Source organism: Pristiophorus japonicus, chromosome 1 (assembly GCF_044704955.1).
Source record: "Pristiophorus japonicus isolate sPriJap1 chromosome 1, sPriJap1.hap1, whole genome shotgun sequence".
NCBI classification, from domain to species: Eukaryota; Metazoa; Chordata; class Chondrichthyes; family Pristiophoridae; genus Pristiophorus; species Pristiophorus japonicus.
In genome coordinates this window covers 235871937-235883375 of record NC_091977.1, presented here as the reverse complement: position 1 = coordinate 235883375, position 11439 = coordinate 235871937, and the positions used below count along the sequence as shown (strand labels likewise).

Here is an 11439-nt window from a genome sequence, read left to right as displayed (position 1 = left end):
CATTCCTTCATCGTTGCTGGGTCAAAATTGTGGAACTCCCTCCCTAACAGCACTGTGGGAGAATCTTCACTGCGCGGACTGCAGCAGTTCAAGAAGGTGGCTCACCACCACCTTCTCAAGGGAGTCAGTTACAGGCAATAAATGCTGGCATTGCCAGCAACGCCAACATCCCATGAATTAATAAAAAAAACAATTCTGCCAATCCAAGGTGAATTTGAATACGGATCCCAAAGGCTAAGGATAGTGTGCTTGCCCAATCTGCAACTCCGTTTCCGAAGCACAAAGAGGGGTTCCTGGTCTTCCATCGGGTTGTTTGATTGGAAACTGACAGAATTCCTGGAGAAATGACTGAAAATGGCATTTCCCTGAGAGTTACGACGGGAGACTGGGGAATCTCCTGTGGAATTTCATGGCTGGAACTGAGATCGAGAGAGTGCTCTCCTTAATGAAATACACTAATCATTTCAATGGTAGGGTGTGTATAAACCAGACCACGCACTTTATTGTACAAAGACCACATAACACCACTTGAATTTACATAAGAAATTAGAAAGGTTTACATGGAATGCTTTAATTCTGAAAGAGAAAGATACTGAAACAGGCAAAAAAAGTCAAGTTAAGCTACAACACTTTGTTATACAAAATGTACAAAACATCTGATACTAACTAGACATGTTCTTGTGTTGCACTTTCCACAGTTTAACACTTATTATAAAAAAGTACCAATTTGTGTCTTTTTTAGAAGGGAAAAAGGTTTTCTCTTCAAGTTACTTCTGTCATTGAAGCAGAGTGGTTCTGTAAGAGGACAAAAGAAAAGCATTTTAAAACATCACAACTGATGGAACAAAGGAATTTAATCCGGGTCAGAAACTATGCACACTGCAAATACATTTCTCCGGTAGGGTTTACAGTTATGGGTAAAAAGGTTCCAAATTAATTCCACAATAACTGAACCAAGTAGAACTGCTACGCAAACCACATAACCACAGTACACAACACTGCCTCAGCCATGGGCATAAAATTTGCAGTGTGTACGTGTAAAAGAAAATCACTATTACTGGACAGACGCAGACGGCACCAAACAGCCTGTGAAGGGGAGAGAGTTGTGGGTAAAAGTAGGGGTCCACAGAAAACAGTATGACAGACATTTCAAGTGTTAGAGCAGACTGAGGTAACATTTGAAGCACTAGAAAACTGGGCCGCCTTCTAACAGGATATTTATTTTCAATTTTTGCGAAACAGATACTCCGTGAAATCAAAGTATTTTGCAGTACTGCCGTTCAGTGTGAGCACGCAATATCAGGAGCTCGGTATCACCCATTCCAGGGGTTAAAAATTACAGATCTACAAGTTATGTTAAGCTGGAATGAAAAGAGCCTCAGGTGAGACCTTAAACATCTTGAAAAATTTAATCAATTTAGCTAGACTTTATACTAATGTACAGAATATGATGGTTAATTAGATACTCAAGTGTTGAGTATTCACCCATTATTAGGATACTAGGGGGTTTTGCAATCAAAGGTGGATTTTGGGAGGAAAACAGATTGAAACATGTATTTTCATCAAAAAATTTTGCAATCCATGTGGGCCAATGCTACAGGAGGCCATCCAGCCCACCGTGCCTGTGCTGGCTCTTTGAGTATCAATGTTTAGTGCAGTGGACTGGTGGGAGGTGGCGTCTATTCTCCACTCTGCTGAGCTTCGGATCCCATCCTTAGCAACAGTTGAGAGGAAAGCCGTGCACTTCAGTCACAAAGTGAGGAGGGGGCAGCGCAGAAAGAAAATCAATAGGAGAGTCTTCACAGAGTCACTCCTGCACACCTGCCGCAGTGCAGCCAGCAGTAGCAATGGGAGAGCCTAGGGTCAACCAATCTGCGCCACTCTCAACTGCAGATGGTGGATCGGAGAAGGTGGGAGAAAAGGAAAATAAATGCCTTCCTAGGAAGACAAGACTTTGGTAATAAGGTTTTAAGGCTCTGTGGAGGGGAGGAAATTGGTATTCAACGGTGGTGACAAATGTGCAGTAGTGAATCAGCAGCTGGTTTCACACTCCACACCATTTTCTTTTCCATTGACTTCAGCTAAAAAAAGAAAATGGAGACTAGTTTCACCCTTGTGGTTTGAAAGGATTCACTAAAGAGAAGAAATAAGTCTCAGACTGAACACTAAGGTGAAGTTGTCAGTAATGCAGTATGGGGGTGACTCTCTTTGAGTACATACTGGTGGCGGCATCCTCATCTGCTGCCGATGTAAATTGGAAATTTGTGGGGATCGCGCCTCCGATTTTCTAATGTGTGCTGGTGGTGGGCAAAGCCTCTGCTGCCAGCAAACACTATGAAGTTCATCCCCATATCACAAAACGTGGGGAGGGGTGGTTGTGGGTGGGTGGGGGGGGGGAAGAGATCATTTTAAAAGCTAACCAATTCTCAAAGATCACCCCTCCACCTAATGCCCATTAATCTGTGTCAAATGTATCACCAGACATGGAACAAGAAATGAGTAGGGATATACTATAACTAAGCAAGTCCTGGTGATGCAAGCTATATAGAGAGAGAGAGAAACTTAGCCAAAGCAGACTCCTCAGAGCCTCATGGTTTTGTTGCAGCAATTGTCGTTCTGAAGGATATATCTAAACTTCCGTTTTGTTTTTCAGTGATTGCTCATACATTGGGTGGATACTAGCAGAAGGGCAAAAAAAAAACTACTCAAGTACGACACTCCCACAGTTCAGGAAGGGATGTTTCTTCCATGAGAATTTGCCATGGATTTTCGATTGATAACCCACCCAGCCACATGCTCCCAGGGACTGACATAACGTACAGGAGGGCAGGGAAAATGCATCTTGTCCTGGGCAAGATGGCATTCGCATGCACACTCACGCTCCCCCTGTTTTCAATGGGAGAAGAAAGTACCCATGCGAATCACCTCTGCGACCTAATCACCTGAAACAAAAAGAAGTTCCTGCCTCAAACATACGAAAGTTAAAAAATAACACAAACAAAAAGATCATTAATCACTTACCTGTTTTAATCCTTTTGCCCGTGCATTCTCCCTCAGATTATAATCGCAAGTGTATATTTGTGCGTGTTAAGGTGAGGGGCGCGGAATATTTTTCAGGTGCCCAGTGTCACTATCAAGCACTTCCTGATAGGGTATAATGTGGCTCAACACAGAGTGAGGCTCCCTCTCCTCTGTGCAACAATGTGCCTTCATCTCTAACTCAGGCAAGCACCTTCCACTGCACCAATTTGCAAGGAGTTTGTGCTATAGGCTTGGACCCACTCGGGCCTGGATTGAGATTAACTGAGAATAAGTCACTCATACCTCTGACAGAAAGAGGACACTTTCACCCTAGTTTGGGTTGGATTTAAAGGCAGGACCCACAGGTGAACAGATTACTCAGTCATGCCCTCACTTAACTATGTTTTCTAAAATTGTTGCGTTTTTATTTAAGTCCAAAAGATGTTGTAATTACAACCTCACTAAACAAAACAAAGAGTTTTGATGCCTTACATAGAATTCCATAGAGTGTGCAGCACAGAAACAGGCCATTCAGCACAACTGGTCCATGCTCCATACAAGCCTCCTCCCACCCTACTTCATCTCACCCTATCAACATATCATTTACCCTGGGGAGATTCTAATTCTATGTGGACTTTAGTCAGGTTTAGCTGTGTATTTTACTACACTGCATAAATCCAGCACCACTGTTGGGCAGGGGAGAAACTTATTCTGTTTCTTATGTGTGACAAAATCGTAAACTTTTTTTACAAAACAGGTGTACAATTCTATTGGACAAAATGCACAATGGAAACCTTTTCCCTATATCTTTCACCAATGTCCAGTAATAAAAAAGTCAACAACTCGTGGTGGCCAAATAGACCTCTAAATTCACCAATATTGCAACAAATTGTTGGTGAAGAAATTTGCATGGCATCAACTTTGCTGAAAGTCTCTAAATTCACTAAACTTGTGCTGAACCAGCCATTAATGGATAGGGTGATAACATGAAGTGCTGGGCTTTCTAACCATGCTGTGCAATTGTGTTGCTGACCTCTTCAACTTTGCTGCCACCACTGAGTGTAGGACAAAGTAAGTCAGCGTTCACATTTTTAAGTGTAAATTAATTTAACCGACAGGGACCTGCTGGCATGATGCAAACATAGCATCGAACATAGGAACAGGAGGAGGCCATTCAGCCTCTCAAGCTTGTTCCGTCATTCAATTAGATCCTGGCTAATCTGGATCTTAACTCCATCTACCCGCCTTGGTTCCATAACCCTTAATACCCTTGCCTAACAAAAATCTATAAATCTTAGTTTTGACATTTTCAATTGATCCCCAGCCTCAACAGTTTTTAGGGGGAGAGAGTTCCAGATTTCCACTGCCCTTTGTGCGAAGAAATACTTCCTGACATCACCCCCGAACGGCCTGGCTCTAATTCTAAGATGTGCCCTCTTATTCTGGACTCCCCCACCAGAGGAAATTGTTTATCTCTCTCTCTACCCTATCAACTTAATTATTCTTAAACACCTCAATTCGATAGTTTTTCTGTATGTACTCTAACAATTTCTGTCCTTATAATGTAACCATTTTAGCCCCGGTATCATTCTGTTTGAAAAAAATACTCAAGACAATAATAACACAGCACAAATGAGTATGTCAACATTTAACAAAATGATACAGTTCTAAAACAGGGAGATGCAAGTTTCTGAATCACCAGCCACCAGGATCAGCTCTTTAACCATGCCCACCTCAGGTTGTTCCAGCGACACTGCTATGAGACCGGGCAAGCAAGGGCCAAGGGTCCATATAGACAATCAAGCAAAGTGGCCCACCATGACCACCAATCAAGGTGACATGACCAAAAACGCAACTAAATGTAGCCAGAAAACGTAAGCAAAACATTACATGGTGCCAGATCCATGTGGGGCACTGGAGAAAGGCCATCCTCCGCCCAGGAGCAGCAGAGGGGGACAGGCAGAGCATAACCTCTTATGACACAGGACTCATGAACCCCCTTGTGCTCGCAATGGAGCCACGCCCCTGCGTGATTGTTAAGCATATACCTCCTGGTGAGTTGGGTGTCTGGCTGGTCCTGGAAAATGACCCTGGGACGAAACACCCTCTCTCGGGGGGTTTGGCGATGTCTCCCACTTTGCTGTCATGCAGGCATTAAGGAAAGAAGAGCCACGTGGTGAGATCAATGTAATCAATAGCAATGCAGTGTGGTACTTATACTGCTTGTGAATCAAGTGCAGCAGATGTGAGATGCTCTAATTCATTTTTTGTAGATCTACAACAGTTCTGCAATTCAATTTCATTTCAGGGAAAAGGCTTTCTTTATTTACACTTCTATTTGGAAGATTAATGTTTGGATTCACTAAACATTAATCGATTCGTGCCCACATTGAAAAGTAATCAACACTACAACAGACTGGCAGCAACAGAGTGCTGACACCACAAACCCACACCCTTGTGAGTATCCTGCAAACATAATCATTCGGAAAGTGCTTTTATAAAGTTTGGCTGAAACCGTGCAAGCCCATTAAAGCTTAGTGAGGAGACTCCAAAATGCACAGGCAATAATTGTTCAAAGAGAAGGAAAGCAAGGAGTTAGTCACAATAAATCCTCTGCGATTGTCCCCAGTGTTCCTGATTGGAATTAACAGTAATTACATGGAATGTACGGCACAGAATTTTGTGCTCCGAGAGTTCCACTGCGAACTTACATAGAATGTACAGCACAGAAACAGGCCATTTGGCCTAACAAGACCATGCCGGCATTTATGGTCCACTCGAGCATCCTCCCATCCTTCCTCTCCTAACTCTATCAGCATAACCCTCTATTCCCTTCTCCCTCATGTGCTTACCTAGCTTCCCCTTAAATGCAACTATGTTATTTGCCTCAACTACTCCCTGTGGTAGCATGTTCCACATACATTTCTGCTGAATTCCCTATTTAATTTATTGGTGACTATCTTATATTGACGGCCTCTAGTTTTGCTCTTCCCCACAAGTGGAAATACTCTTTCTGTGTCCACTCTATCAAAATATTACATAATCTTAAAGACCTCTATTCGGTCACCCCTCAGCCTTCTCTTTTCAAGAGAAAAGAGACCCAGCCTGTTCATCCTTTCCTGATAGGTATAACTTCACAGTTCTGGTATCATCCTTGCACCCTCACCAGTGTCTCTATATCCTTTTTATAATATGGCAACCAGAACTCCAAGTATGGTCTAACCAAGGTTCGATACAAGTTTAGCATGCGTCGCTACTTTTAATGATTTGTGTATTTGTAGTCCTAGATCCCTTTGCTCTTTCACCCCATTTAGAATCTTACTTTCCAAATAATATATGACCTCCTTAATTTTCTTACCAAAATGTAATCCTTCACACTTATCTGTGTTGAAATTCAGTTGCCAATTAAATTCTCATTCTGAAAGTTTAATCACTTAAGTTTATTCAGAGAGCATTTCAAATTAAAGTGTTAAGATAAGGATTGCATTAAAGTTTACAGATGAAAGGTCATACTCGTTCAGATGCTAATTGACCTAATGTGCATTTACAGCATTTTCTATTTTTAGTTTAGAATTTGAATAATTACTATAGAATCACAGAATCAAAGGATGATACAGCACAGAAGGAGGCCATTCGGCCTATCATGCCTGTGCCGAGTCTTTGAAAGAGCTGTCGAATTAGTCCCCTGCACCTTCCCCATAGCCCTGCAATTTTTTTAAGTATTTATCCAATTCTCTTTTGAAAGTTACTACTGAATCTGCTTCCACCACCCATTCAGGCAGTGCATTCCAGATCATTGCAAAAAAAAAATCTCATCTTGCTTCTGATTCTTTTGCCAATTATCTTTACTAATTATAGATTTGTATCTGTGGAATTATTAGATCAATTCTTCAATGTGCTAAAAGAAAGTGTCTGGCTTGACAAAGCATTAACAGAGACCAAGGTGCCATGCATCACCAAGTAAAATATAAGAAGTGACCCATTTGTAAGCCAAGTAATACAGCCAAAAGGTCTTGTTCATGGAGCATAAATAGTTTGACTGTTGAAACCCCACACTGAATGCTATCGACAGATTGTTTAACAGCGAGTTCCAAGGCTCACTTCCTTTCCTTTCCTGGTCTTTGATCACTTTTAATATATTTTTTTCCACCTGTTTCCTATCCTCTTGACCCTATCTTTTTTTCCCCTCTCTCCTCTTCTCTTTCTTTATTTGAAAGCCACATGGGCGTAGGGTTTGTATATATTGCTTGTGCATTTTGCTCACTAAACCGTAAAACAAGAGGAGTGATGGAGCCAGGCCTATCACAGCATTCATTGTGACAGTGATTGACCTTTACTCTTCAGCAAGACAATGCCAGGAAATACCTGTAGTGATCCTGTAGGCGGAGGGGATAGATTGTGATCTCCTGCTTGAGATTCTGGCCAAATATAGGAGACTTGATGACCTTGAGGATCAATAGGCTTTGTACCAAGAGTTGGGCAGCTACACCAAGACGTGTTACTTCCAGTGTCACTGGGGTGAGCTGTGATGCAATTAAAAATGAACCCACAGAAGATACCACGATGGTAAAGGGGAAAGGGGATTAGGATTATGCGCATCGGGGTAACAATTGAAAAACATGAAATGCTTTTGTGCTTTAATAAGGCAAAATGAATCTCAAAAGCAATGATTTAGCAAAATTAGAGCAACAAAATGTTCAAAATTAAATACAGTGTAAATAAAAATAAAGCACCAAATAACTGCATGGAAAAACAAACAATATTTTAACGTGATAAAATTACGTTGATATATTTAATTATTTTTTTTGTTTTTAGGCTTCAGTTAAAAAAAAATCTCCCTCGGCATTTTTCTCTTTTTATTTTAAAATTAAATCCAGTAGAAATTCAGGGAAGGGGAAATTACGACAAAAACTTTTCATAGAATCATACAGCACAGAAGGTTGCCTTTGGTGCCTGTGTTGGCTCTTTGGTAGAGATATCCAATTAGTCCCATTCCCCTGCTCTTTCCCCATAGCCCTGCAAATTTTTCCTTTTCAATTATATATTCAATTCCTCTTTTGGAAGCAATATCGCTTAGACAATTTCCGCTTAATAGAGATTTAAAATACTTCTAGTTTTATTTTATTTAGGTTACGCAATATCTTTCTATCTTTGGCAATTTGTTGGTCCCCTTACCTAAGGAAGGATATACTTGCCATAGAGGGAATTCAACGAAGGTTCACCAGACTGAATCCTGGGGTGAGGGGATTGTCCTATGAAGAGCGATTGAGGAGACTGGGATTATATTTCCCAGAGTTTAGAAGAATGAGAGGTGACCTCAATGAAACATATAAAATTCTTACAGGGCTTAACACGATAGATGCTGGGAGGATGTTTCCCCTAGCTGGAGAGTCTAGAACCAGGGGGCACAGTCTCAGAATAAGGGGTCAGCCATTTAGGACAGAGATGAGGGACAATTTCTTCGCTCAAAGAATTGTTTGGAATTCTCCACCCCAGAGGGCTGTGGATGCTCAGTCGCTGAGTATATTCAAGACAGAGTTTGATAGATTTTTGGACACTAAGGGAATTAAGGGATAGGGGATAGTACGGGAAGGTAGAGTTGAGGTAGTAGATCAGCCATGATCTTATTGAATTGCAGAGCAGGTTTGAGGGTCGAAATGGCCTCCTCCTGTTCCTATTTTTTATGTAGAAGAGACTTAATTGAATGTGACCCATGTGCAGCTGAGAGAGATGCACAGTAACAAAAACCTCACGGAAATGACAGAAATTGTGATGTGCCAGGAAATATGAACATAAGAATTAGGAGCAGGAGTAGGCCATTTGGACCCTCAAGCCTGCTCCGCCATTCAATAACATCATGGCTGATCTTCTAACTCAACTCTACTTTCCTGCACTATCCCCCTAACCCTTAATATCCAAAAATCTATCGATCTCTGTCTTGAATATATTCAACAACTGAGCATCCACCACCCTCTGGGGCACAGAATTCCAAAGATTCAAACCCTCTGAGTGAAGACATTTCTTCTCATGTCAGTCTTAAATGGCCGACCTCTCAAATCATGTGAGTCGAGTGATTTGTCCTTTTAAGGATGAATAAACAATAAACCTCCAAGTTAAACTGAAGAGTTTATCAGAAATGATTTGATAAAAACTGAAAAAGTACCCGAAAATATAATGCAGCTTAAGTAAGACATTTTGTAGAACTATGGGGATTATTGGCTTCATTCTGCCAGACTGGTGATTTGGTAGTAGAATAATCCATGTCTTTAGTAAGTTTTCTCTGTACAAATGCGTTACGTGGCTGTGCCAAGTAAAAATGTGGCTCTCACACCGGATAATGGTCAGCTGAGATCTTAGCAGAGAGGCTAGGTTCTGGTTACTACACATAGTCTCACCTCTTCCCCTGACACAGGACAGTGAAGGAAACCAGTCATTCCTTCAGAAGTCTGACAAGAGTTTTCAGTTGGATTGTCCTTGGATAGCCTTACTTCATCCTATTTTGACAATCCCAAAAACTGGGAGGCCCCACACTGTTTTAAACATTTCCTCCCCCCTGTTGACCAACACAGAGATTGAACTGAGTGGTAGAAAGGGCAAACCTTGGTGCTTAAGATGGCTCAAATGAAGTTTATATTCATAGTGTGCAGCTAGGACCATAAGCTAAAGTGTGAAGGAGGAATCTATGTGGTTTACCTGTGCACTCAAGGTTTCAAGTGGGCTTTCCACCCGAGGGAATGTCATTAACGGCATTCCGTGTGGGTCCTCGGGCTTTTGTTTAACAGATGCGGCCTGCATTCCTTTGAAGTTGTGAACAACACATATTCCCTGGCAAAAAATGGAGATTTATGTCAGTAATAATTCAATAAAGATTTAATGGAGTGGAGGCAGAGGAAGGTTTAGTTATTTTCCTTTAAAAAAATGAAATGGGAATTTTCCAAATCCGAATGATGTACCGGAACAGAGGCTTAGGCAAATGCTTGCCGAGTATCAGAACCATATGAAGGCAATTCAAAGTCTTTCTAAAGTTGGACAGATGTTTTCAGGCATGAGTCCACAGCCATCCATTGCGGTAATGTTAAAGGCCAGAACCCGGAACTTCTGGCTAAAATTGCTACATCAGCAAGGGCCTCTCTACAATGCAGAGCATCCGAGAGTGCGTGGCAGCATATTCCACAGGACAGAGACCTCCTGATACATAGATTGAGAAATTATCTTCTCGGGCTTTACTCCTTGCTGTTTAGTCTGCAGGAGTCACTAGGGGGGTTAAATTTGGGAGCACCCATTTTTGGGAGCCCCACCACCGCTCACAAATGGTGCAGTCCAAGGAGACCCGGATATTGGGCCTCGGACCTCATTATAATGAGGACGGTGCTTCGGGAGGTGACCCGTTTAGGCCACTCCTTGGACTTGGGATGGGAGAGGGGGTGAGCAGGAGTCGAGGTGGGATTGCGAGCCTTGGGGGAGGGATTGGTGCTGAGGGGAGGGATCGGGACATTGGATTTGGGATCAGGGTTCATGAGGGAGGGATCGGGGTGGGTTTGCAGTCGATCGGAGGTCAGGGGGAGGGATGGGGGGGTCAGAGTCAGGATTGGAGGGCCTCGTAACAGAGATTGAGGGGTTGGGGAAGGATTGAGGGGGGGAGGAAAAGGACCTGGAGGCGCAGGGCCAGGGTGCAGGGAACAGGGGGCTCATGGGGGAGGGATTGGAGCTTTGTACGGGATTGGGAAGTTGCAGCCAGGATCGGGTGCTTCGGAGGCAGGATCGGGAGTGGGGTTGGTGGAAGGATTGGGTGGTTGGATTTGGGTGTCGGGGAGGTATTGAGGGCTTCGGATGTGGCTGGGGTCGATGGCGATCAGGAGAGTAATGGTAAGTTTTTTAAAGTATGCGATGTGTTAAAGTTGCTTTTCTTCTCGGCAAACCAATGTTGCAGCAGTGATCTGAAGCAGGCATGAAGCCCCTTATTTTATAACGCCTGATTTAGGCGTGGGTAAGCGACTCCTCTTGTTTGTCCTTACCCAATATGGCAGGCAGCGCACATCAGGTCGCAAGTCTTCGTGCGCTTCCTGACCTCCATTTTTGGGCCTTAGGAGGTCACATAGCGCCTCAAAAATGTTTGCTATATGGCGCAATCCAACCACCATGATCTTCTGCGGTGTTACCTTAAGAGCCTGGATTCCTGGGTTGTCTTCTCATCTTCATCAACAATTAAATCATAAAAAAGGGAATTTCCATGGAGAATAAACATTTGGCAGAACTTCCCCTATATTTTAGGGAAATTTATCAAACATGAAACAATCTCAAGAGAGGCTTCAAAATAAAGCAAGGAACAATGTTTATGATTTTCTTACCAATGGAGAACACAGGAAAACTTCCTTTGGGATCACTCACAATAGTACCGGTTCAAAAGAAATTCGCTCC

The 11439-nt window shown here is 42.5% G+C and overlaps 1 protein-coding gene across 5 annotated transcripts in view; it reads right to left on the bottom strand.

The window, feature by feature from the left end:
• Nucleotides 1-471: 471 nt before the first annotated feature.
• The window catches only part of plppr1 (phospholipid phosphatase related 1), a 164032-nt gene continuing 153064 nt past the window's right edge, over nt 472-11439 (bottom strand). For 3 of the 5 annotated variants that reach the window (XM_070888366.1, XM_070888362.1, XM_070888363.1), the window contains exons 7-9: nt 9715-9846; nt 2926-2942; nt 472-795 (exon numbers count right to left, since the gene is read on the bottom strand). In XM_070888366.1, the coding sequence (XP_070744467.1) occupies nt 777-795; nt 2926-2942; nt 9715-9846 (168 nt within the window). In that variant the 3' untranslated portion in view covers nt 472-776. Of the gene's footprint in view, nt 796-2879; nt 2943-9714; nt 9847-11439 lie in introns of all 5 variants that reach the window. The other 2 variants (XM_070888365.1, XM_070888364.1) reach the window with 2 other exon arrangements.